The 27,945-nt window shown below is 40.6% G+C and overlaps 1 protein-coding gene across 1 annotated transcript in view; it reads right to left on the bottom strand.

Annotated features, from left to right (window-relative positions):
- RXFP2 (relaxin family peptide receptor 2) overlaps positions 1-27,945 on the bottom strand; it is a 59,030-nt gene that overhangs the window by 12,537 nt on the left and 18,548 nt on the right. The window contains exons 3-14 of the mRNA XM_047074690.1: positions 27,220-27,366; positions 24,671-24,748; positions 21,729-21,834; positions 20,818-20,889; positions 13,235-13,306; positions 12,583-12,654; positions 10,940-11,011; positions 9,827-9,898; positions 6,118-6,189; positions 4,596-4,667; positions 1,457-1,528; positions 1,274-1,345 (exon numbers count right to left, since the gene is read on the bottom strand). Coding sequence (XP_046930646.1) covers positions 1,274-1,345; positions 1,457-1,528; positions 4,596-4,667; positions 6,118-6,189; positions 9,827-9,898; positions 10,940-11,011; positions 12,583-12,654; positions 13,235-13,306; positions 20,818-20,889; positions 21,729-21,834; positions 24,671-24,748; positions 27,220-27,366 — 979 coding nt within the window. The remainder of the gene's footprint in view (positions 1-1,273; positions 1,346-1,456; positions 1,529-4,595; positions 4,668-6,117; positions 6,190-9,826; positions 9,899-10,939; positions 11,012-12,582; positions 12,655-13,234; positions 13,307-20,817; positions 20,890-21,728; positions 21,835-24,670; positions 24,749-27,219; positions 27,367-27,945) is intronic.

Here is a 27,945-nt window from a genome sequence, read left to right as displayed (position 1 = left end):
GGGAACCTGCCATGTTCTCAGGAAACAGATGGAGAGAGGAAAATCTAAAAAGACAGAAGCCTCTTACTTTTCATGGTTATTTTCGAAAGCTGTCTGATTCTCACTCAGTTTCTTTTTGCTTGATCTGAGGAGGGATTTCTTGACATGGTTCTGAGGTTTCCTTGTCCGTTGACTCCTTCATAGCACTGCCTTTTCTTTGGCAGTCAGAAATGAAACCTAGCGGAACAATTATACTCCAGAATCATCACAGGGCCCCGTGCTGCAGGAAACTCGAGTCCTTTTTAGAGGGTTTGTTTCCCTCTTCTTTCTTTTCTCTCTGGCTTTCTCCTGGACTTACCGCAGTTTTAGCTCTACATGGATTATTTGATCATTTGGTTCATAGCCGATAGTTTCCAAAAGGGCAGAGGTCATTATATCTTGGATGCCTAAGACAGCGCTACAGGTAAGCTGATGGCTGGCAAATGTTTGTGGAATCAACATGTCAATGAATCTTCAAACAAAATGAGGAAAGTCTTTTTTCATCGGTGGATGCTTACTAATGAGAGAGAGCATGTTGAAAGAGAACCTAAATCTGGCATTAATTGCCAAAAGAAAATTATTTAGCAAGAAGAAAAAGTGATATTAAGAATTAGACTTTAGAATTAAATGTGCAAAGGCTTTAGGCTGAGATCAGGTAATGCATATGTTCTCTGTGTAAAAACAAATTTGAACCAACAATGGCTGTTCATAGAAAAGGGATGAGGAAGTTCAAAGGAGAACTGGCAGAGTTCTTGACACTAATATGTTTGAAATTTTAAAATACAAAGCAACATTAAGTGTCTGAATGTTCATGTTGCTAGGATATTTTTTTCTTTACTGGTAGAAATAGAAAAAGCATGCACTGTAGACCAATGTCAAGTAGACTGTCGTAGCAAATGGGAAAGGAAAAAGCAGGCAAGTCTTATATAATTTGCTTTTTACCAACAGTTCAGTAACCAGCCTACTGAAAATGTAATTCTTCGGGAAAATTGTAGGATGAGATTTTTCCATACAAACCCGGTACATGTAGCTTCGGACACAGAAATGGTCTTTGCAACAGATTAAATGGTAAAACAGGTGGCTTTGTTGTCATTTCAGCACATACGTGATGGTAACAATGATATTCACAATTGTCTGATGGCATGGGCTCAGATTAAGAGCTCTCTGCATAAAGTACCCATTTAAAAATAAACGTGGTTCTAAGTAAATTATATCCACTCAAATGATAATCAATATACCGTTATATTTCACTTACAGAGACTGAAGCTGTTTAAGACTTTCAAACTGGTTCTTGTGGAGATACAAAAGAGGATTGGACGACAGATTCCTTTTGTACCATTAGAAAGAGGAAGGAAAGAAGCATCAGGATGTTATTATTTTGGAAGCTCAAGATGTTGCCATTTAAATCTGATGATGGTGGGTGGGAAGAAGAACTTACAGTTTCTGTAGAAGCTTCAGGTCTTGAAAAAGGTGGGCTGGTAGCTCCATTATCATATTGCTAGACAGGTCCCTGTTGATGACAGCGAAAACCCAAAGCAATTACATTGGAAATAAATGACATGGATATTACTCTTCACAATTATCACCATCCCATTTGACGTAACAGAAAATAGGATCCAATTTAACCATCCTGATAACTTGTTACAGAACAGGGCTGTGTGAGTCAGCCAAATGGATATGTTTTCCATCATTTCAGACGTGTGACATTTTGCTCATCCAGTTCCTGTCTGGAATTTCCTCTCAGTCGCTCTCCAACACATTCCCAACCTGGCTTCAATATCTACTTTGATTAATTTCCTCTGTTTCAGGTACTCTTTGTACACTTCGATCATTCATTTGTTTTTGTGATTCCTCCTGGGTTCAAGTATGTGATATCTTATTCATCCAACTCTATCAGAAGCTTTCTGAGGCCAAGACCTTTGCCTTTACTTACTTTGCATTCCAACTAAGACGGTATTGGCCACATATTATCTTCCCAGATAGTCTTGAATGGGTAAGTTCATGCATTTTAAATCTATTTTGTTATAGTACTATTTTTTAAGGGAATTAAAATTTTAGAACAAAGTATCACAGTACCGTCCAATCCATGAAGAATCATGGCAAAGTGTTTCTAGAGAATGTAGAAAAGGATTATCTAGGATCAGAAGGAATCAGGAATCTTTAAGAGTCCAAAATATGCTTCTGAACCAGGGAAGGTATTGAGAAGTGAAACAGACATTCAATTGCTTAAGAGTCAAACAAAAGATTTTATCTATTTTTGATGCTTTGGAGCTGTTGATGGTTGGATAGGTGGGAGCTACAAATAACTTAAGACTTAGATATCTTTCTAAAGAAGCTTACAATTAGAATAAGCAACTAGATTATAAAACAAGGACGGAATGAAGCAGGTGCTATTACAGACCTACTGACAAAAGAAAACAGAGGAACGAGTTGGAAATTAGGAAATGTGTAAACAAAGCTTTATGATTTTCATAGGCGGAATAGAAGAACAGCTTTTCAGGTGAGGGTTAACCAGGCTCAGAGAAACAGAAACTTGGAATTCGATGACATCCTCTCTAGTTGGTAAATAGCCCAGCGTGGGTGAAGGATGGAAAGTATGGGGAGATGTAGGAGAAGTGAGCCTGGAAATAAGCACGGAGACAAAATGGAAGGGCCCTGAACAGATTCCAAGGTGGTACTTCCCAGAGCATAGCCCAGGCATCAGAACCAAGGAAGATGCTTATAAATCCTGGGTGCCCACTCAAAGAACTATCTTGGTGCCCACTCCAGCAGGACTAACACTTCATAATCTCTGAGTGGGGGGAGCTTGGTAACGTGCATTTAAAGCCAGTATCCCTTGTGATTCTTCTGAACATTAACATTGAGAGCTAGCAACAAGGAGTGAGAATATGGAGAAGGACAGGGGCAAACTATGCTCTGCATTATGGGAAGACAGTTCTGTCAGAAGCATGGAAAGTCAAGGAGTAAAAGGATGCTTTTGAGGAGCTGTCCTGATACCCAAGTGTAGACATCCCGCCAGCTGGAAAATTCTGATCTGAGGAGCTGTAAGTGAGCAGAGAACCCCAGGGTTGTAGCGCAGAAGGACAGCCACAGGCACACATGGGTCAGCGAGAGCGTGACCACACAGCGAGACGATGATGTCTTGTACAGCTAGAAAACATCCTGCTAAGGGTCACGTTGAAAAACAAAGTACAGTCTCGTAGGGGAAAGGGCTTTAGTGGCCTCCCCTAAGTCTGTTTGATTCCTCTCCAGGCAGCGTTTGTGGTCACAATGGCTCAGGAAAATTATCTAACGCTGTTGTAAACTGAGGAGTTAAAAATACCTTGTTCAAGTTAATTCTGTAAACTTCTGAATTTCTTTCCACTTACTGGGGACTAGTGGATTGGAATGAATTATTGGTGGTCTTTCACAAAGCAAGCTAATGGCTCTTTTGAGGGGCCGGGGTGTGTGGAGCTCTGCCAAAGTGTAGGATAAAAGGAGGATTTGAATAGTTTTCAAAATACGAACTCCGTACCACCATCTCCTTAAGTTTGTACCGAAAACATCACTCCTGTTCGTCCTGGGCTGTTCACCTGCCCCACCCTGTAACCCAAATCCCTAGCAAACCCCTAAAGCCTCATGAGGAAGAATGAGCAATTCTAAGGGAGCTGCCTTTCACTTTGTGCCATAGAATGACAATATTTGTAGTTCTAATCCGTGTCTTTCACATACTAGGCACTTAGTAAATATATACGCGTTTGGTTTGTGATACTTATACATGAGATTGAATTATCTTAATTATTCATGAATTCGTTTTCAAGTGACTCTTACTGAGTTATTTTCCCCAGGCCTTTCTGTATTTCAAAGCAAGGTATAAAGAAGGGGGGAGAGATTAAGAAATTCATTTCCATTTTTTAGGCTTCAGATCAGGAGGAGGAGTTCTGTATCCTAATCACCACTAATTATAATGTAACAGACTGAGTTTTAACTTCCAATGACACACAATTATGTGGGTAGCAGTGAATTAATCGCAAGGCAGATGCTTTTAAAAGTTTTAGCTCTACAAAACATATATTTGAACAGAAAAAGCTCCATGATCTCTCTGCACATTTTTCAATAAGCCTGATCATTCTAGACATTAGTATTTGTTTCATCTGCTCTAGAAGTCATAATTTCTCAAGGGATAATAAGCATCTTTGTTCCTTTGTTCAGTCATGATTAATATTATTGCAGTCATTCATTCAGCAAGCATTTACTGAGAGTTAACTATATGCCAGCCATTAGAGATAATGATCCTTGAGTTTAAGGAGTTACAGAAAGCCCATTTGCTCCAAAACACACACACACACACACACACACACACACACACACACGAAATCACCCAGAGAAATTAGCGTAGGCTAAATCCGTATTAAGCCCACTGTTTAATTTTAATTTGCTTTTGGCTTTAGGATAATGTTGGTTTTCTTAATTGATTTGGAATATCCGGGAGTCTGCAGGATTTGATTGCCACTAGTGAAAAAGAAGCCTCACTAGTCATTTAAATTTATAATCTTGGAAGAAGCAATCCTATTTTCCTAGTAGACAATGCTACTTACAGTTCTCCTAAATTTTTTAATGAAGAAAATGTCTTCTCTGGAACAAAATCAATTTGATTTCTAGGCAGAAACCTGTAAGACATGGTGAGAGTCAGCACTGTTGGTTTGTGTCTGCGGTAAGAATCAGTCCTCATTGGGAGATGCCAGTGATCCGCGTGTGATTTCTCAAGGCCTCCTGTGAAGTCTCAAAGTGAGGCGTGATCTGGTGTGGAGCACAAGGCAGGAGTTTCTCGCCGAGGATATCTACGTGTTCTCTCCAGGAAACGCTAGCCATAGGTAATGTGAGGGGCTGAGTGTGGTCTCTAAGGCTGCATTTGGTTTCCATTCTGATGGCTTCAGAAAGTGTTTACTTCCCAACACACATGTAATGTCAGATTTCGACCCCGTTAATACTTAGAGCGGGGTTTGCCTTGTGTAAGGCATATTCCTTAGGAGAAGGCCAGAAAGAACAGAGTTTGAACCCATGGGGCCACAGATGGATTTTAAATGTGGTGGTGGTGAGGGCACTGGTTTTACATTTCCTTTGTCTAGAAATGGAATTCTTCAAGACCTACGGTAAAAAGAGGGGGTTGGCAGCTACCTGCCCTACAGAGGAGAGCTCGTGAGTATGACAGTGATTCAAAAGCTACACGGGGCTGTAAAATAGAAAGTGTCAAGGTAATTTGTTGAGTTTACCAGTGTTTTCTCTCATTACCCACGAGAAAAAAAGTCAACTATTTGCATCTTCTGAGTGGGATAGCCCCTCTTTTCTCATTCAATATGCTGGTCTGTAATCTGACTGATAAATATGTAGCCTGGCAATAACCTCGTCTCTTAGTTTGGTGAAAAAAAAAAAAACAGTGGTTAGACTACTACAAATGAATATACTCCAATTTTTCTTTTCCAACCACCTGTGCCACCACCAGACATTACTAACTGCTTACTACACGTGGAAAACTATTGGTTAAAACGAAAGCAAAATTCTTGTGTTTTTTTCACCAGTGCAAATGTGGCGTAACCAACCCATGGGCAACGCCCCCGCCCAATAAAAAAAAAAAAACACAATCAGCAATCCCAATCACCAATCAGAATCTTTGGCAGATCAGAATACACTAGATATTCTTCCTTAAAGAGTAAAATTATCATTTTTTTTTTCTTTAGAGAGAGCGACAGACATCAAGGGATAAGTGCCCCTGGCAGTAAGCACTCATTATTGTAGAGCTAAGCATTTTCTCACACATGATCTCATTTCCTTGGTTATCACGGGGTTAGACACCAGCTCGGCTCAGCTGAGAGGATGCAGTGAAATAACAATTGCCCTCAGCAAGAAGGGGGACAGCTGGAGACCTAGCTGCTGGGCAGCTCAACTGAAGGCTAGGCCCACCGTCAAAATCCATCAACCCGTGGGTATGTTTTCTAGGAGTGTAGTTCCAGACCGAGGCTGTAAATAAAAGACTATTTTAAAATTCCTTGTCAGTGTTTTCTTTTGACTTGCAAATCTATCAAGTTTCCCCTTGTTCACTAATTTTCATTGTATACTTACAGCACTGTGAGTGAATTGCATGACAGAAAGGTGGAATTCGTAAGACATTTTATTCCATTGCCTTCCAAATCCCTAAAATGCACGGGGGAAAGATATGTTTAATGTTTTTGCACGAATCACATGTCTGGAGGCGCTTTTCGTGGCCATAACAGTTCTGAACTTTATTTACAGAAATTTTTTTTAACGGTTATTCATTTTTGAGAGACGGAGAGCGACAGAGCATGAGTGGAGGAGGGGCAGAGAGAGAGAGGAAGACACAGCATCCGAAGCAGGCTCCAGGCTCTGAGCTATCAGCATGGAGCCCGACGTGGGGCCCGAACCCATGAACTACGAGATCGTGACCTGAGCTGACGTCAGACACTTAACCGACTGAGCCACCCAGGCGTCCCTGAACTTTATTCTTTACTTCATTTCAGTGTTTATGCTTTCTTCCCAATTATTACAAGGTTAATATAATTAATATTGTGCTTCTTTTCCCCTTCCAATTAATGTTAGAGCTTAATAAAATTGAGGAAAAGGGCAGCTCAACATTTAGTGAGTGTTTCTCTCTGTGCCGGATACCATGCTATTAATTATAATATTGCCACCATAATAGCGGCAACTACATTTACTAGACTTTTATGGTGTCAGATATTGTTCTGAGTGCATAATCGCGCTCTTGCTAAATTGGTATTATCCCTCCCCCCGACATATAAGGAAAGTGAGGCCGTTGGGAATTCACTTAATTTCTGGCCGCGCAGCTGGTAAGCAGTAGAATTGACCTTCTCACTCAGATGTCTCTCTGTCTAAAGTCTGGACACTAAACCATGCGTCATAGATCCTTCCACTCTCACTTTCCCCTGGCCGCAGGTAGATACTTTTGTCTCTATTTTGGATTAAGGAGACACTCAGGCACAATCATCTTCCAGATACTAAATCCCAGAGTCCGGCATCTGTATCCCTCTGCCCGATGACCGCAACCGCTCTTTCTGCTCTGCCTCTGAGACCCCGATGCTGAGTGTTAGCGCTGCTCCAAGGTGGCTGGGACAGCCCTCAGCGTCACCTGGGAACTGCTGAGAAATGCAGACTCTTGGACTCCGTCCCGTTGCTACTCTAGGGCTGAGGCCTTTTCATCCGAGTATAGTTAACATACAGTGTTATATTAGTTTCAGGTGTGCAACATTTCAGGTGCTTCAGGGCTCCCGTACAACACCTGGTGCTCATCACAAAGTTCCCCCCCCCCAATTGGTCCTCTTGGCCTATTTAACCCCTCCCCCCACCCGCCTTTCTGGTAACCATCAGTTTGGTCCCTGTAGGTAAGAGTCTGTTTCTTGTCGCTCTCTCTTGTTTTTTTTTTTCTTTGCTCATTTGTTTTGTGTCTTAAATCCCACATATGAGTGAGATCGTATCGTATGTGTCTTTCTCTGACTTATTTCACTCAGCATCATACCCTCTAGCTCCATCCACGTCGTTGCAAAAAAAGGAAAACAAAACAAAACAAAAGGACTGAGGTCCTAACAAGGCCTCGTGTTGTTTGAGGAGCGCGGGAGCTGTGACATTCTGCCGGCGATCCTTTGTGACAGCGGCATCCTACGTGATCAGGGACCCTCCCAGGAGCCCTCTGACATTACGGCTTCCCCCCGGTGCCGAGGAATGAGGAAGAGGAGACTTTCCTGCCAAGTCTCCTAACCCCTTTTTATAGTCCGCTTCTTACAATCTTCCCCATATATGACAATAGCTGTTTTGCCGCCTGTGAACATTTCTCACGTTAACACTAAAATCGCCAGTCGTGTGTCATTTCCTTTTAAATCTTGTTTTATACCCATCCAGATGGTCTGGTAGGAACTTGATAGTTTTTTTCCCTCTGAAAATACTGTGGCTAAAGTAGTAAACACTGTACTCTCTTAAAAGCCCAAATATTGCTCGGTGGGATGGGAACAAGTGTTTTTCACACTTCACAAGTATAGCAGCAAGGACTTGCGAGCGATCGCCCTGCCGATGGCAAGTGAGGGAGTGGGAGCCTGGCCAGGGTATGGGTTTTCCTTCCTGTAAGGGTTTTTTTGGGTCTGACCTCTCAGTTCTGTCCTCTTGGTTTCAAGGCCCTTTCTCATGTGTGATGGGACAATCTGACTAATGATATTTTCACTGGGTGTCTATTTTTCCCCTCGTGTTTGAGGGAGCCTCACATCACGACTATACCAGAACCCGGGGCTCTGATGCTGGTTCCTGCTCTCCTCCCGGTTGCTGATGCTCATTGGAGGAGAGGCAGGCTCGGGCCCTGATCTTTTTCTGCTACCTTCACTCTTTCCTGTTTGCTTCCATGGTGCAGCTATGCTCTTGTCTTTTCTAAGTGTTTTTTTTTCCCCCACCTATTCTTAACAAGTATGATTCTCATGTTTTTCAGATCATTATTTCCACTTCAGGAATGGCACACTTACATGAGACCTCTATGGCTTTAGAAGTCTTTGATAACAGGTATGTAAATAAATAAAAGTCCATATAAACATAAGGACCCCTAAGAGTTGTAGAAAGTAATTGTGAGGCTAGCTCAGAAAGGACCAGAGGCTGAGGTGCTATAATTTTATCATCCTAGGAGTATCGAGTCTCCTGGTTTGACAGTGAGAAGAGTTCTGCGGGACAGTACAACCAGCATTTTACAGGGCAAGAAATCACTGTGGGTGCCCAAACTGCCTGTCTCAGGAGACCTTGAAGATGAAGGTGACAGGGAGGGGTGAGTAGTGGTGGTGAAGCCATGAATTAACTTAAGTAGACGTTTTAAACAAGTATTGGTTGAAAGCTAACAAGGAGTGGACATGGTTTAGCACTTTGGCCTAACAAAGGTTTGTTGAGCAGTTATTATGTGCTGGTTGGTGTACAAACGCTGGGGTATACATCACAAGGTGGGTCTCTGCCCTCACAGAATTTACAGAATGGGGGGGGGGGACAGGCAAGATGGTGACAGTAGAACCGAGATAGGTGTGTAGGGAATGGGTGCCGTGGTGGAAGCCGGTCCATGGTACAAAGGAGTCACAGAGGCAGTCACTGTAATTGGTTGGTGTGAGAGCTTCCTAGAGTGGATGTTTACGCTGACTTTTGGAGTTAACCGAAATTTTGGAGTTGACCGAAAGAATAAAGGAGAAAGACTTTTCTAATTGAAGGAACAATATGTGCTCAGGGAACTGATTATAGCAGTTTGGTGCATCTGGAAGGAAGGCACATAGGAGGAGCCGGGTAGTAGTCTAGATGGAGGAAGGGATACAAATGGGGGGTCTCGGGTGCTCAAGGGGCAAGTCTGAAGTTAACTTGCACACCCATGGGAATTCTCAAAAGATTTTTCTTTTTAAATTAATTTAATTAATTTTTTTAACGTTTATTTATTCTTGAGAGCGAGAGCAAGAGAGAGAGAGAGAGAGAACAAACATGAACGGGGGAAGGGCAGAGAGAGAGGGAGACACAGAATCCGAAGCAGGCTCCAGGCTCTGGGCTGTCAGCACAGAGCCCGACATGAGGCTCGAACCCACAAACCGTGAGATCATGACCTGAGCCAAAGTCGGACGTTTAATCACCTGAGCCACCCAGGCACCCCTCAAAAGATTTTTAAACCAGGAAATAACATAATCAGATTTCAGTTTTGGAAAGATGGGCTTTTTTATGGGCTTTTTATGTAATCATGAATTAACTTCAGGGCTGGTTTCCTTAAGAACAAATTAGCTCCTAAATGCATACTCACATCCAGTTGAGTTGAGGCATTTGGGCACACATCTGTTTGGGAAGGGCCTCTAAGTAGTTATTAACCATAGACCTTTGCACAAAGAAGATGTTAGTTAGAAACAAAAGGATATGCCCCTTTAAGCACAGCACTTTTACTGTTTCCACAATTTGGAAACTTGCATGCTACAATCAGTATAGCAGGATAAAAAATAAAAACATAACTACTTCTTCAAAATGGTCTCTAGATATATGTATAGCACAGATAAGAAAGCACATGTCAAAGAGGCTGAGCGCAAAAGTATGATATATAACCTGGGAATAAATATTATGCGCTTTAATTTTACGAGATCAAACAAAAGTATGTATTGAGTAATAATTTTGAAGTTCATGGTAATTTTCCTTGTAAACTTCAAACTTGTAATCATTTCCACATCCTACATCCAAAGTTTTTTCTTAAGGGAAACACAAATCATTTACAGTATTAAGGGGCCACACTGGAAACTGCATTAAATCTAAGAAGCGATCGCAGGGGGCACTGGGGGAAAGAAAACAACCCATCAGCATGTTAAGTTGCACGATTAATTTATGATATTGTGGTCCCTTTTGACAAATGGAAAAATAATGATGCCATGCGATGAACTATAAAGGAACATAATAATCCCCTGCTGATAAATCATTTCAGTGTATTAATAAACAGTGAGAATGTAATTATGAGAACAGCTCTGTCAGTGGGACAAAGGTTTTGGAATGTTTAGAGACTCTTGCTGGGCAAAGGCACATTTCCCTCTGTTAAAAATGTAGTCGGAGCTGAACTCCCAGGAGATTCTGATAGATTTAAATGTAGTTAGGAGATAAAAGTGAATACTATCTTTGGTCAACCACTGCAAGTAAAACGTGCCTTAAGATTAAAGGAAAGTAAAGGAGATCGAAAATTAATCAACCAGTAGGTTTAAAATATACCACGAGCCAAGGCTAGGAAGTCACAACAGTAGCTGTGGCTGGAGGTACAGGAAAGGTTTTGACTAATAAAAATGTTAACGGGCTTGAGGTTTTTAAAACTCATTTTGCAAGCTAGTGTTAGATGTCGCTGCAATTTATAGACAGATGTATTGAAGGGTAGATGAACACTTACAGGAAAAACAAGGACTTTAGTCCAGTAAACAACCGCTGGGAAATTCTGGTTATTGGATTGTCATCTAGAATTCTGAAAACCAAAAAAAAACCATATCAAAAATATTTCCACCATTAGAGACATCTGTGAAATGAAACCAGGAAACAATACAAAGCCCGTGACAATCCTGCCTCCCAACACCTGCTCTCCTCTTTCCTGCCCGTCCACACTTGGCTCCCCGTCCTCTTCCCTAAGAGTCCTTCCTAGCTCTTTCCTCCAAATTTCCACCACCCCCTGTCCCAGCCCTTACGAGGGGTTCGTCCTGATTGTTTTCTCTGGCTGCATCCGCCTCCCATTGGACTTAAAGACCAGAGACAGACCCTTCACCTCTGGATACCTGAATCCAGCTTAAGCTGAATTATTAACTGGCTGAATACAGGCTCCACAAATGCTTTGACCTACTGATTGACTGAATGAAGAGTGGATGAAAAAAAATTCATAGGAAATCACAAATGGGTCTTTGGTCTCGTGGTGTTTAAATGATGCATTTATAAGGTCTGTTCCAACCAGCTCATTAGGAGCTTTGAGGATGAGAGCGTGAAAATACTCATATATTCAAATAACCATTTCTAACCATATACGGTATTTTCCTAGAAAGAAATAGACGAAGGGGGAAATATGCCTTCTTTCCTCCTGTTGCCTTTGAAGCCAGGTACCATTTCCTCTTACTCTCAGCGGTTCCTGAGAGTAGGATTTGGAGAAGGAAGTGACATTAGACACCTGCGATGTGCCAGGTGCTCTGCATGTGGCAGTTTATATCTGCCTTGTGATTTAATCCTCACGCCATCACTCTTAAAAAGGAGCTGTGCTTCTAGTTTACAGATGAGAAATAAAGCAGCCCAGGAAGATTAAGAAAGTTGCCTGGAACATTAACAGAGGCCCACAGCATATGCAGGATCTGGATAAAGTTGAAGTTCTGGCTTTTTCCACCAGACCAATCTGACCTACAGAAGTGCCAGACTGAAACATCGAGCCTTCTAACGGGCCAGTGTTCATTTTCCTGGCGAAAATACAAATATCTGATGTGAGACTCCTCAGAAGGGAGCTGGTGGCTCAGCCAGGAAAGTGATGAAACACCACAAGCTACCATATCTTCGGACTTTTCTATGAATGCTCTGGAACTCTAAAAGGTCCCTAACTTGCTTACTTTCTAGGTCAGTGGGTTTCAACAGAGGTCCGTTGAAATGAATGTCTGGAGACATCTTTGGTTGTCACACCTCTGGGAACCAGTACCACTGGCATCTAGTGAGATAGAGACCGCAGATAATGCTAAACATCCCCAAGTATGAGAGAACACCCCCTTCATCAAAGATTTCTCTAGATGAAATGCCAATAGAGCTGAGGTTGAGAAATGCTGGAATAGATCAACACTGGATGGACACATGGCTCAGAAAGCCACGTGGAAAAAGCACGGCACAGGTTCCTTTGCACACAACTACCATTTGGCATGCCATTATCTGAATTGCTTGGGTAATGTGCCCCAGATGATGTGACAATCAGAAAAATGAGTGTAATAAACAAGATACATAAATAGATGGAGACTATAAGCATATATAGTCTATCTGATCTATCCGATCTTCTGAAGGAAAAGCTAGGATACTTACAGCCAAGTTAGCTGATGTAAGTCTTTGAATACTCCGGGTCTGAGAGTTGTAATACAGTTGTGGCTGAGATACCTATAAATAGCATGAGCGAGTCAATTAGGCAAACTCAATACTTCATTTTAGTCACATATAATCAGAATATGAGCCGCTGATGATGATTATGGAGTAGGGACATCTGTTTCTGAAAGCATTCAGCTGGATAAGAAGATACAGATAACCACGAGCCTGGTGTGTATGACACTGGGGCCAGGACCAGCAAACTGGCCACAAATAACGTGTTGGGATATTATATTCTGTTAAGAGTATAAGAGTAGGTGATTTTTGCTTCTGTCACTTTTGGTCACATCCTTAGTAGACTAGCATTTTAAGAAAACAGATAGGTAAGTTAGCAAGGGTTAGAAAAAAAATGCTAAAATAGTGTGGAAATGACCCAAACTTCAGAAGACAAGGTTCAGGAGAGCCTTTGTTTCTGTCTTCTGGTAAAACTAGGAATCTTGTAATAATTCCGTTAGGTTAATAACTCATCTAAGTACTTTCTGGTAACCTATTTCTCCCATTTTGCTATAGCCAAGTCCAGCCTTTAAAAAGTGCCATTTCTACTCTTTTAATCTTTGCTTAAAATTGTACTCATAGTTGTAAAGAAGTTACTCACAATATTTGCAGATTATGTAATCCAAAAAATGCTCTCCGTGATATGTGCGTAATACAATTATGCTGAAGAAATCTGGTGGGAACGAGACAGAAGAGCCATGTGATTAGGGTGTAGGTACTTTATCGAGTTGTGGCACATGGTCTCCACTTGATTCATCTAAAGACAATTGGCGAAACTGGCTTATGAAGTCCCAAGTCCTACTCTTATGTCGGGTGGTGGTGGTGTCGCCCACGAGATGGCTGTGAAACTAACCAACGCTTGTCTCCCACTGGCAACCATGCAGTGAGATTTGGGCGTCTCTGGTCTGCCCCGCTGAGCTCCCGGGTGACGAGTTTGAGGAGGGACGTGGGCTTGTGTTGCGGTTTTCTTATTCTGACTTGCAGATGATGCTCCCCATGTGAGATGGGCCCGGGCCCGTGTCTCACTGCTGAGCTTTTTATTCTTTCAGCACAGAGTTCCACCTTTGATTCCCCATTTCTCTTCATTCTATTCCCATGAAAAAAGGAGAGGGCAAGTCTCATTTGTTTCTATCGCGAGATGCTGAGCGGGAAGCACAAAGGGAGTTAGTGAGGTACTCAAGGTCACAGCTGCATCCGTAGTGGAGCTGAGGTTAGTATCTCGACTTCAGCTCACAGGGTCACGATTTACTTACCCCCTGAAGCAATTTACCAATATAGCATTGATTCAATAATAGCACTGTTGGGAGTATCTAAGTAAAATAATTTCCATTCCCTGTGCTTCTGATACAATGGGAGTTTAGCCTTGAATCCGTATTTTCTCAAGGTATTTAGGAGCAGGAAATATCCACACTAATAATAGTGACTAATGACTACATAGTGTTTTGAATGGCTTCCCTAGCTCTTATTTTGATCTGGTTCAGTTCCTAAAATCTCACACAACACTTCCTTAATTGTTAGGAGACTTCAGTGCAAAACCATTAGTAGAACACGTGCTCCTTTGGCAGCTGGCTGTACTTTGAATTTTGTTATACTATAACTATTCTCTAGCAAAGCTTCCCAGCCTTTGAATTATGAAGCCATTATAGGAGTGCCAGGATATTGAAGCCCTCAGCCCTCAAGGTAGCGAGGTAAAGCCGATATCAGCTCCCAGTTATCAGCAAACCCATCCATCCCAAGTTCAAACCCAAGTGTTGAACGGATATTGTCATTTTCTCTGTGTTCCACCAAGTGGCAGAGGTTGGTACTACAGCACACGCATTACATCCATAAGATACACAGAGCGTCAATTTCAATCTCACCAAGTAAACTGGAAACCCATTGAGACCTCGTGTCATTCCACCCCTTCTCTCCCCCCGCCCCGCCCCACGTCTATGAGGAGACGCTTCCCATTACAGCATACGTTGTCATTTGGTTTTAAAGTTCTGCTATGAATAGAATGAATCCGTACGGATTAATATCTGTTTTGGCATTTCAAAGCCCTTGGAGTGATGTAATGAAAATGAACGTAATGAATTATGTTACAATAGTAAGTGAAAATAGAAAAATAATACAATGCTATAATATACGTAGGTTGAAGTTCCTCTTAAACATAAAATTTACTACCTAACTAGTGTTAGTTATATTTTATTCCAGATAATGAATGCAAGGGGCACCTGGGTGGCTCAGTAGGTTGAGTGTCTGACTCTTGACTTCAGCTCAGGTCATGATCTCACCATCCGGGAGATGGAGCCTTGTGTGGGGCTCTGGGCTGACAGGGCGGGGCCGCTAGGGATTCTGTCTCCCTGGCTTTCTGCCCCTCCCCCACTCGTGTGCACCTGTGCACGTGCTTTCTCTCTCTCTCTCTCTCTCTCCCAAAATAAATACATAAACGTTAAAAAATATAATGAATTCAAAATTGCCATGCGCATTTTACCTACATGTTGTCAATCTTGAAGAGATGGGCTCAGTCTATAAATTGTGCATTTGGCTCCGTGCTTTCCACCTGCATGACTCACTGGATGTGTGCAGCCTGTCTGCCTTCCCTGACATGAATTGAGACCCCAACACTTTATTTACTTATTTTTTTAACGTTTATTTATTTTTGAGACAGAGAGAGACAGAGCGTGAACGGGGGAGGGGCAGAGAGAGGGAGACACAGAATCGGAAACAGGCTCCAGGCTCCGAGCCATCAGCACAGAGCCCGACGCGGGGCTCAAACTCACGGACGGCGAGATCACGACCTGAGCTGAAGTCGGTCGCTCAACCGATGGAGCCACGCGGGTGCCCCAAGACCCCAACACTTTAAATAAGGAAGAGCCTCTAGTCACCTGCTGGGCTTCACCTTGCTGGCATCTCCCAGAGAACTGGAGCTCCAAGTCCCCTGTCTCAGACTTAGGCTACTGAATTTTAACTTCATCCTGTAGCGTCCCCTTGCTTCTTTGTAGAATAGTAGCTTGGTGACTACGAGGGGAAATTGGGAACCGTAACAGTTTGGCAAGTGGTGTCCTCTTTTTATTCAGAGCCGAGATGTGAGCCCATTTAATATACTTTCCACTGAATGGCTTTTCTAAGAATAACTTACTGGTTCATGAATTCCTGCTGTTTCAGCTGTCAGGACTTTTCAAGCAGAAACGCCAGGAATTTATGTACCTGAAACTAAAGCAAATAAATGCTTTAATGACATGCATGTTTATAGGCTATTTTTTAATGCAACATTTTGTATTCATGAGCCAGGCAGACTCCTTGAATTATATTTTGTCGCCAGTGAATGTTTTGAACTAGAACCATGTTGAAGAAGAAATTCCTAATTTATGGAAGGTTTATGGCACAATGAGGAGGAAGGCTGCTGCTGGTTTCCATGGTAGTGGTGATAGAGTAATATAGTCACTGTTAAAGTCTATTTTATTTCTTTGAAAGGTCATCTTAAATCTCTTCCCTCCCCCCCAACATTAGAAAGGCTTGATATTTTTAAAAGATTATTAAAATGAATAATCTGACCAATAGTAAAAACATTCAGGTAAGTTCAACAACATTTATTCATTTGGCAATTAAAATTTCATTTTGATTTATGAACTTATTCTTCTGGTTGCCTAAATGACCTCAACCCACTGACTATTTAGAACATTCTAGACCACAGAGTCACTCAACGTTAGAGTCAATGATCTCTTAGGATATATTCCAATTTGTATAGTAAGATGTGCTTGATGTGGGTTCTGGGCAAAATCACAAAACAAGCTATTTAGGAAACCGCCTGTGAATACCTCAAGAAGAAAATGAACAGGGCACTTCATGAGAAACAAGTCATGTCAGACTAACTTTATTTTCTTTTTTTGAAAAACTGATCAGTCCAACACCAACGGTGGCTGACACTGCTTCTATGTCTAGCATGCATTGATCAAGTGGCTTTATGATGCATTTGTGGCCAAAATAAAGAATAATACACATTGTTTGAAGGACATGATGAAGGGCTCTGGAAAGAGTATTTGGCACTGTCCTCTTCAATATTTTACTCCACGATTTGGGTAAAGATGGTTCATCCAATTTTCAGGTGACAGAATGCGGACCTCTCAGCAGTCATATTCATATTTATATGAATATTCAGCATAGTCATAGTGAATATGTTGAATTTTCCAAAAAGTCCATTACAGTCTGATAAGAAAAGCTGAATCTAACAGGTTGAAACTGAACAGGGTTACATTTATGGACCTACAACTAGCTCTCAAATGCCAAGTGCACAGATGCGGGATGGAGACGCCATCACTTTGCAGAAACACCTATGGCACGGGATGGGGAATTTTAGAAGCATAACCGCTAAGAGTTACAAGTATGAAATAGCCACCAAAATATCAAATGTAAGCTTGGAGCATATAGAGTTTAGAAAAGAAGTCTTGCTAGCTTTCGTCTGTCCGTCCCCGCCCGTGTCACAGTGACAATATTACATTTATCCTAGATACTACGTGGAAGGCAAGTGTAGGTGAACATATACAGATTAATGTGACCACATCCTTTGGGGGGAGATTTCAAACCACATCCTTTGGGGGAGAAGTCTGCTGGAAGAGACTCGTGGAATATGCAGGGTGATAAGAGCCAGCTTTAACTATTACGGTTAAGTAGAGGACTGATTGGGTGTGTTTTGAACAGTTTCATGGCGTAAGTCTAAGAAAGATGGGGAGCTTTAAAGACACCCTTGGCAGTAGTAGATTTACATGACAGGCCAAAATTTATTGGTGTATTCTTTGAAGTTTCTTCTGCTCAGCGCACCCTCATGACCTTCCTGGCTTATTTTACTCCATGGCTCTCATCGGTATCTAACAAACTATGTATTTTCTATTTTATTGCCTATCCTCCTCCGCTGCACCTTTAACTCCATGAAGAGAGGGCTTTTCACATGTGTTGTTCACTGCTGTATCCTCAGTACTTGGAGCCCGGCAGGTATCAACAAATGTTTGTTGAAAGAAGGAATGAATATGTGGTTTTGTCAGCTTTTACCCTCCTGCGGGATGTTTCCAAGGATCCTGGGAGTCGTTCATTTCTTTCTTCCCCAGACACCTTTTCCTGGGGATGGTTTTGGTTTTGCCACATTGGCTATTTGGGATATTGTAATGCAGAATAGGGAAGGAGAAGGTAAGAATGGAAGGACAGGAGAGAGAAGGGCATGACTGAGGCTGGGCTGAGAAGGAGTGGCAGGGGCGACTGAGGAGTGGAGAAAAGGGGGTGGGGGTAGGAGGTTTAAGGACGGATGGCTGAGCTCATGAGCTGCTTTATGATACTTAAGTAATGGTTGTAAAGACGCTGTGTTATGTTCAAATCAAAGCTTGGTTAATGGACGTTTTCATCAATAGGAACAATATTCTGAGACTGGACCAAGCAGTGAAGCTTCCAAAAGATCACAGTCAGAGGTTTGGCTTTGAGGCCAAGATCTAATACTTGTCAGCTGACTGCCTTTGAACAAATAATCCCTCTTCTCTAGAATAGGTATCCTCATTCCTGAAAGAACCTTGTAATGCCCACCCCCACTTCGCAGATTATGGGGCTCAAAGTCCGAGTGAGAATTCCAAATGTTGGGATTCTTTGTGAACTTTAAAAGGTGATATATAAATATAAGGAACTGTGCTGTGCTCTGCCTAGGATAAACACTTAGTGAGTGTTTCCTGATGAGGGTCCCCTAATCTTTTTTCTCTGAGCCTCTGGGAGAGTCAGCTTGCCTCGTTGATTCAAATAGCATCAAATAGCACCTTGCATCAGGAGAGCTTCAGCTGGGTGATGATATGGCATCTAAGTTTTCTCAAAGTAGAAGTAAACATTTACTTGGAGAACTTTCCAGCTGACCTGGGCAATTAAGGTCAATCCCTATTTTATTTCACTAGGAGAAATTGGGGCCTGGATTATCAAAATTAGTGATTCCATATCCTTCCCCTACGTGGGCTAGCCGATACTATCAGAGATAAGTATTGACATAAATCAGTGGTCCACAAAAGGACTTGGTAGGAGAAGCTGAAATGTACCCCTCCTTTGCTTGATCCTCTGGTGGTCTCTCTGCCTTCCCAGAAGTCAGTTTGTCCCAAATTAGAGGGCACATGTAGAAAAGGGAGTTCTGCGTGGGGCAGGACAGTATGTGTTGGTAGAACATTCAGTCTGATGCTAGAACAACATCCATCTCTGGTTCCTGGCTATTGTAAAATAAACACTGCACTGAGCATCAGAATACGTGGGCTTTCACTCTGACTCTTCTGCTTACTAGTCGTAGATCTTAGTTAAATCATTTAACCATTGCAGACTTTAGTTACCTCGTGAACAATAAGAGCACTTAATTAGAAATTCATAAAACTTCTATGACTCTAGATAACGGAACTGAAACAGGTACTCTACAGCATGAATCTTTTTCCTTCCTTTCTGTTACTGCCATGTTTTCCCCCCTCCCTTGAGCATTATTCAGGCCGTGCAAGAACCGTATTGACTCACAGGATGAACATGTGGTGATTCCAAGAATTTCCAGGAAGAATAACAGCAGTATAGTTAGGGTTTGCTCTCTAGATTCGTCTGGAGACCCAGAGTCTGTGCATAGCTACTCCACTGCGGCAATGTGAACATGACAACACGCCCCACAATGGAGCAGAAGGTCGTGACTGCGGATGGCATTGACGGAGGCTGTGATCAAACCCAGGCATGATTATCTCTGTTCACATAAGATTCTACCTCACTAATGGACTTCCTTCAGCGACTTCTTTTCTTGTGCGAGAAAATCTGTACCTAAGTTCATGCACAGCATTGAATTTTGATGGCATTTTACGCCAAATCTGTTTGTCCGGTATCAGCAGAGGATCAGATTATTTTTATTCTTTTTAACATATTTTACATTTCTAGATATTAACATACTTTGCATGTCTAGAAACTTTCTATGCTGACTGTGAAGGATAAAACGGTATAATTGTGCTGCTAAGGAGCCTTACAACGTTACCTTGTTAATTTTTAAATCTGGTCTAATGACCATCTTGGCAGTTGTAGAAACTTGATCTCTTCGTTATCCCAGAATGACTGGGCTCGGAGGGGCTGCCATAGAGTAACAACTGACAAGAGGTTGAATATTCTCAATGTCTTTATTTAAATGGGAGGTATCCAATTCCACCAAAAGGAACATTCTAATACCCTATCCGAGGTAACTGTCCAAATACTTTGATATGAGTAATTTGGGAAGTTAATGCAGTCATCATAAGGTTGTTTGGTGAGCAGGGAATCAAATTAAAGGGAATTTCTATCAAAAGATAGATAGTTCATGCAAGTAATGAGACTCGTCTAGGGATTACATCGCCCAGATCCTGGTTTTCTTTCTTGGAAGGTGCTGGAAGCATCTTGATACTTTGTTTCTCTCTGACTACCATTTCTTCACTGCGGACTGTGCCCTATTTATTAACATTTTCTTTCCTCAGATATGCTAATATCGCTGATGTCACTAAGATTGCAGCGTTTGTTTCTATTATCCCGGGAGACAGTCTGTATCCTACCATTATGTGTTTTAAATGATCTGATCTTTCTTGGGGCGCCTGGGTGGCTCGGTCGGTTGAGCGTCCGACTTCCGCTCAGGTCATGATCTCACAGTTCGTGGGTTTGAGCCCCACATCAGGCTCTGTGCTGATGGCTTAGAGCCTGGAGTCTGCTTCAGATTCTATGTCTCCCTCTCTCTCTGCTCCTCCCCCGCTCATGCTCTGTCTCTCTCTCCTTCAAAAGTAAATAAAAACATTGGAAAAAATTAAAAAAAAAAGATCTGATCTTTCTTATCTATACTAACATTCCCCTTTAAAGTTAAGAAGTATATCTATCTAGTGCCTCTGAATCTACCGTGTCATTTTCCAAATGATCTTGGAAAACAGCATGGAATGGAACTATGTGTTTTCTTATGAGATGCCTGATCTCAACTTCAATTTAATCCTCTAAAAATAATTTAAGTAAAATTAATTCAGCTACTTTCAATTATGAAATGGAAAGATAATATACTAGTTTTCAAAGTTTTATTTCCTAATCTTACATTTGAAAAATAAATTTAATGATAAAGATTATTAAGTTTATGTTCCATTTTACTTAAAGATAAAAGGCATCTTAAAACATCACAAGGATTTCTTCATAAAAACACCATTAATAGCTACTTACATCTGTTTAAGTGCTGTGTATTTGATGAAAACTTTATCTGGAAGACTGTGAATTTTGTTTTCCTTAAGAGACCTAAAATAACAGGTAAAGCAGACTTCATTAGGGGTTTTATGACCAAGAAAACTTTTCCCTAGAAAGTGCATGACTGAAAACAGGATATTTATGGATACTCCTTGCTACTTCCCGCACATTTGAAAATGACCCTAGTAACTGAAAACTTTCTCGTGTGAGAATGAGAAGTGCATAAGGCAAAATGAAAGCGGTTTGCAAGTATCTGATAAGTTTGGCCATTTAGTATCATAGATTAGAATGTCTATGAATATTTAACATCTTTACTCTCCGGGTGATTTAATAAAACACGACCAACAAACAAAAGAAAACCAAAAATTCCTAACCAACTCACACATGCTCAAATCATAATATGACTGCAAATTCTGGAGGCTCTCAAAACATTTTTACAAAGTACAGGCAAACTTACAGTGACGACATAGCCAGCTTCATGGATTTTTTATATCTTTGTTATATCTTTGCAGTCTTGGACAATTGCCACCATTTACAGTGAGGTAGAATAAGCTAGTGCTCTCCTTTTTTATTTTCATTTTTAGTTGTATGGTACTCGCATTTTAGTAAAAACAATGAATCAGAAAGTAACTGAAAATCAGCACTGCAGACCAGAGACGTTTGTGAGCTCCACGATAACCAGGCTAATCTAACACACAGCATTTAAAAACTTGCCTTCCCTGGAGAAGAAACATGTGGGATTCTCTGATTTCTGGTAGTTCTAAGGGGAACGTCTATGATTTTGCTCATATATAAGTAACACAAAACACAACAAGGGGAGGTTAGATTAGACTACATGGTTTTCATACGGTTTCAGGGGCAAATATCATCAAGACATGAATTCTACTCACAGTAATGTCGCATTGCTGGAAATCACTGGCACAGACTTTAAGCCCATATTTACACATTCCAATTCAGTTCCTTTGCAGTCACAGGGTTGTGGATACTGGTTTAGAGCTAGGGGGCAAAAGAGTAGTATTTCACTGGGAAAAAAATACTTTTCTTTAATTATGACCTCATCTCTAATAACTGACAGGGTTCTCTCTTCATTGAATGTATAACATTTACATCTTTAGTAGCCTAATTTGGGTCCATACTAAAAGCAAAGAATTGTCTCCTAGTCCATCATAGACTAATGTGGCATTTCATTTCGGTTCTAGCTTCCAGTGGTCATTTCAGAGGCACTTAATAAGTGATTAGAAAGAAACCACAGAAAGATCTAAGTAGCACAAAAGTGTATAGCGAAACAGGATTAAGTTCTCCTCAACGAAAAATATTAATACAACAGAGTAAATCTGCAATGGGTGTAATTGAGTCGATTTAATTTAGTTGAATGGCACAAAGAGGTTGCTCAGTAAATCCTTGTTGGTTAAAATTCAATTCAATTTTTTCCCCCTTCAAACTTCTCCTAGGGCTGTGAGAAGAGACAGATGCAGTAGCCTCCACTGTGCCTTATTGAAATAAGGCAAGTTGAATACCATCTTATTTTGGTTCTTTGTTTTTCGTTACTTTAAAGTTATAGTGGAAGATAAAAATGGTAGAGAAGCTATAAAGCTGAGAAAACCAAAGATCCATCTATCTGAAACATTCAGAAGAAAAAAAATTCGGGATTTACTGTGAAGAAACTTACATAATTATTAAGATAATGGCATATAAAGGGGTGATAAATCTATGGAGAAAACAGGCCAACTTGTCCCATGAGACAATCACTCTGTGTGTGTGTGTGTGTGTGTGTGTGTGTGTGTGTGTGTATGAGACTAAGGGGTGTGATATTTATGGAGCACTTGATTTTGCCTCTGATCCTGTGGGTATTTGTTTTGATGGAGCTAAGAAAATGAGGATTCTTTTCCAATTTTTGTATTATTTAGTTAGATCTTTACACATCCTTTCTAATTGCTCTGTTTCTTTTAAATTCCTTTAACCAAACTTTCTAAAATCAATTTTATGGAATTTTAGTAAATTCAGCAAACTTTTATTGAGTACCTGCTTAATTCAAAAGATGCATAAAGTTTTGGAAGTATCTAGTGTATAAAATTTTTGAAAATATTCTATGTTGTTTACAAAGTTTTTTATAGAGTTTTTGAAAATATTCTATGTTATAGGTTTATGCTAATTAGCTCAACTCCTTAAAGCTCAGAATGTTCACTTCAACGTTTATTGACGGCAAAAATGGTGTTTACGTTATTAGATTGAAAGCCTGGGGATGGAAACTCATATTTACCAATAAAAGAATTCCATGTAGTCCAAGCTGGGCCTACTGCCTAAACCAGCGACGTGAGCATAGCTCCCTCACCTGCACATCAGTCATACCCACACACTCTGGATTCTTCTTCAGAAATGCTTCTGCATCTCTGTGTCTCTCACTCTTCCCACTGGCATTTTCTGGGATCAGATTCTTAGTATTACTCCGGAGTATTGCAGGAAACATAATGATCAGTATCTCACTGTTCTTTGTTCTCAACCTTGGGAAGGTTGACACTTGGGTTGGCTCATTCTCTGTTTTGGGGGGGGGGTGCTGTCCTGTGCATTGTAGGATGCTAAACAGCATCCTTGTCCTCTGCATACTAGATGCCGGGAGCCATCCCCCAGTTGGGACAACCCAAATGTCTTTTGACATTGACAAGTGTTCTCTGGGGACAAAAGTTGTCCGGGGTTGAGAACCACCGTTCTGATCCATTCTCTATGATTCTGATGGAAGAATCATTCTTACAAACCCTTCTTTTCATGTGCTTCTTCCTCCTCATTAAAAGAAAATAAGCCCACAGTGTCAGTAGTTGCCGACCATGCACAGCAGTGATCTCCACAATGGGATGTGTACAAGATGACCCATTATGGCTCAGGAAGAAAATACGAGAACTTACAGTTGTGTTTATTTTTAATCTTTTTAAGTTCTAATTTTTATATATGATGTACCTGTGCACAGTAAAGTATATAATAAGTGGTAATTATAAACTGATATTATAAAGTGCATAATATAAGGTTAATATAGTGTTTAATATATATGTATATTACTATTGTATATACATACTAATATATGTATATAATTGTATATAATTGTATATGTACCTGCATAATTATGTCTAGGTATACATTATACACATGTACGTAATACAGGTGTATATAAAGACACGATTCTATCTACAGGGTAGAGGCCAAAGTCCAAAGTGTGCACCCAGAATCCTCCATGGGCTGGTGCCGTCCTTCTAGGTCCGTGTCAGTGTCATTGTCTCTGTGGATCTTTTTCCACCCTTGGCACAACCACCATTTCTTCCAGTGGGCTTCCACATTCCTTTGTGCAAACATCGTCCTTCTAGTTTATTGTATATATTGTATATTGTATATACAATATACTTCACTATATTGTATCATCTCTGTCTCCATGAGGTTTTGCCTTTCCTGCTACAATGTGAAGTATTTGTGACTTGGGGCCACATCTTACTTATCCTTGTACTCTCAGTCCTTAACATAGGGGCTGAGAAGTAGTTGGTGTTCAATATCTCTACTGAAGAAAGTAGTTAAAGGGAAAAATATCTTTATTATTTATCATAATTATTTAATATCTATATATTCTCACAATCGTAGGCTACTACATAAAATGAGCATGAATGGAATATGTTGTTTCCTTCCATGTCTTCAATCCCATGGCAGACAACGGAGCAGTTGACCACTGAAAGACATTGACCTGAAACTGAAATTCTAAAGGGAATTGACCACACTACCCATATAAATCCATGCACCACAAATCATGTTGCTCGCAAAGCTGAGACTGAGTCTTTGAATCAATACCACTTACAGCACTCCTGTGTTAATGCCACATAATTAGCATTTCCATGGACTGTGCCAAATATGGTCGCCCATCCACTAGTGTCTCCTGTGAAATGGTGATGAATATGTGTCAGTTATTCTATAAATCAAATATCAAATTACAAAACAAAAGTATAAAAATTTGATAATTAAATCAATTAAAAATTTGTTTCAGTAGTTGAATGATAACATCAATGGTAAGGGACAAAAAGCTAGGCAAACATCTGGAGCCTTTCCCTTTTGGAAAATTACAAATATTTCAAATGTATGTTTCATAAAATATATAATGGAAATAGAGAATTATTTTACCTACCTATATCCATCTTGAAAAATACTACTTGTTTCTAGTGCTGACAGCTGAAATGTTTGATCTTAATTTTAAGGCCCTCGGAAGAAAATACAATCTGAATTGTTTTGGCATACGCATACTGCTGCATATGTATATGTAGATACATGCTTGATAGATGTAATGACTAATAATAAAATATGTGTCACCTGACCTTTTTAATGAAGCAAAAACAAAGTTCCTTTTCATCAAGGATACCTAGTCCTATTGAGTGGAAAAATATTTTCTCAATTTGTCAGAAATTGCCAAGTTTCTGCTTATTTGCCAAGTTTCCTTCTCCTTTCCTGCAAGAAAATTATCTTCTTTTTTAAAAGGAAACCTGATTTTGAAGTATCATCACTTTAGCACGTGCCATTAAAATGGTAAGATACGTATTATCACGTAGTACACTGAAGCTCATACAAATAGAAAAGTAAATTTAAATAGTTGCCCACAGTTTCCTTCTGATGCCTACAACCTATAACTGATTCCTATTTCTTATTAATACCCACAATGGTTTTTTAAATGATTCTATTTGATGCCTTTACATGAATTATTTAACTTGTGTTCAGAACATCCTCACGAGGTAGATAAATATGCCAGGTCTCTGATTCCCAAGCAGTGAAGAGGGAACACTGAGGATTCGATTGACTTGCCCATTGGCATCCAGACAGCTGCCCCCATCACTGAGAAGTGATTGGGCACCTACTATGTACCCTACTATTATAGGCTCTGATGACAACAAAAGAAATAAGACACAAATAAGAACTCTTCTCAAGAAGTTCATGTCTATAATGAGAAGAGCAGTGAAAAGACAAGGCAGCCCTTAGTACAACCATATGGGTACAGCCAGGATGCTATGGCAACAGGGAGAAAAGGTGCTTATCCTAGACTGCTGGCAGAGCTTCAGGGTGGGGAGTGAGGCCAGGGAAGCCAAGCTTCTGAGGTGAGAAGGGCCCCTGAACTCATCCTAAATGGTAAGTATGAACGATCCACCGGAGGTGAGGGCGTAAGGTTCCGTGAGAGGGGAGCATACGTGAATACTCAAGGGCAGGAAAGCAGATTCTAGAGACAGATGCCTGGCATTCCTGGACTTTGTGGTCTCACTGGGATTGCTAGTTAGGTGCTATCAAAGAATGGCTGTTCTGTGCGATAGGAAACACACAAGATTCTTTCAGATTCAAGAGATCTGGGTTCTAGTTGTCTACTCTCTCACTAACTAGACATGTCAATTTGGCATCCGTTTATTCGAGTAAAAACAAACAGGTTATATTAGACAATATACATGGTCCCTGCATACAGACCTCAAACGGCCTGTAAGACTTTTGGTGATCTGGTATCTGCTTACCTCCTCACCCTCTGTATCTTTGTTCACTCTGCTCAAACCACACTGGCCTTTTGGCCTCACAAACACACTGTCTTACTTCGTGGAGCCTCAGGATCTTTTCCAGTTGCTGTTTCCTTTGCCTGCAACTCGGTTCGTCCACAATTTTTCATGGTTTAGTTTTCAGTTCAAACATTATAATCTCAGGGAGGTTTTCTCTGGTTGCCTTTTTAAAATAGGCTTCACTTCAGGTCACTTTCTACCCCATCATCTTTTTTTTTTTTTCAATATTTTATGGCACTTATCATGCTCTAAAATATTTAACGTTTAAATAAATATTAATATTTGAATACATTTAATATTTAACTTCGTTCCATACAGGGTTATTGTCCTCCTTGTTCACAAGGTCCACGTGAACTCCATGAGGGCAAGACCTTATCTCTCTTGAGCCTGCTGTGTCTGGGTGAGTGAGACAGCACCTGGCACATAGTGGGTACTCACTGTAGGTTTAACTCAGTGAATTAATTCTCTAGGCAGGAAACATTCACGCTTTATCGGTATTCGTGTAACTGCACCAAATTACCAAGCCAAAAGAAGAGGTAGTCTATAGGAAGACATTTAAAATTAGAATATGAGCATTCAAGTAGCTTTCAAAATATGATTCCAGTTTTTATCACATTTGTATTTCTGATTTAAGCAACCTCTACCTGTGAAAAATTCTGGTCAACATCGCAAACAAATCGGGGAAAAATTATTTGTGTTACAGTAGGATTTCCTATAGAATATCAAATCATCTCTTCCCTTTCGTGACAGTTATCATTTGGTCCACGCACAGTTTGGGGGCATTCACAAGAGGAAGTGTATGTCTGGAGCTGAGCGGAGGACTCACCACAGCTATCCTCGTCAGCCTGGTTCCCGCAGTCGTCCACACCATCACAGTGAAAAGCACGGGGTAAGCACTTGGTAAGATTTCCACAGGGAAAGTATCCTTTTGGGCACAGAGAAGTGATTGTACTGCCCTTGGTCAGTGCAAAATCTATGTGAAAGAGGGGAAAGTAGCCTCATGTAATAGAATGAAAGTGTTAATATGGCCAAAATTCTTTTCATGGCATTCCCTTTAATTTTCAAAAGGACCCTTTGAATTGAGTTTGTCTAATTCTATCCATAGTGTACAATATCTTTGAATAATATTCTTAATTATAACATTCTAAACAATCATTGTCATATCGAACATCAGCTATACCAAGAATCAAGGTTCATTTTTGAACTAATTTCAGGAAGGCAATAGTAAGAAAAACCAAAGCAATCATCCTACTTTTGTATGGAAGCAAAGAGTTGTCCACTCTTGGAAACAGAAAGGTAAAGCCACGAGCTAACAGAATTAAACAGATGGATTTATTTACTTATTAATCCTTTCTGAGAAGGATTTGAAGTGACATAATATATATATGCAAAAGGACAGTTTTAAGTGTGAATTAGAAATTGGGAACCACATTTGAATTAGGAGGGATAAATAGTAAGTAATAATATCTAGCCCTCATTGAGCTTACTGTGTCCCAGGCCATTTGCACAAGTGGTTTATCTCAGGTATTCATTCAACCAATCTATGTATGGG

The sequence above is a fragment of the Lynx rufus genome, unplaced genomic scaffold (assembly GCF_022079265.1).
Source record: "Lynx rufus isolate CCGP_SWC_20201006 ecotype Redwood Valley unplaced genomic scaffold, mLynRuf1.p SCAF_1, whole genome shotgun sequence".
Lineage (NCBI taxonomy): Eukaryota > Metazoa > Chordata > Mammalia > Carnivora > Felidae > Lynx > Lynx rufus.
The sequence above is the reverse complement of the archived record's forward strand: the minus strand, read 5'-3'. Positions and strand labels throughout refer to the sequence as shown.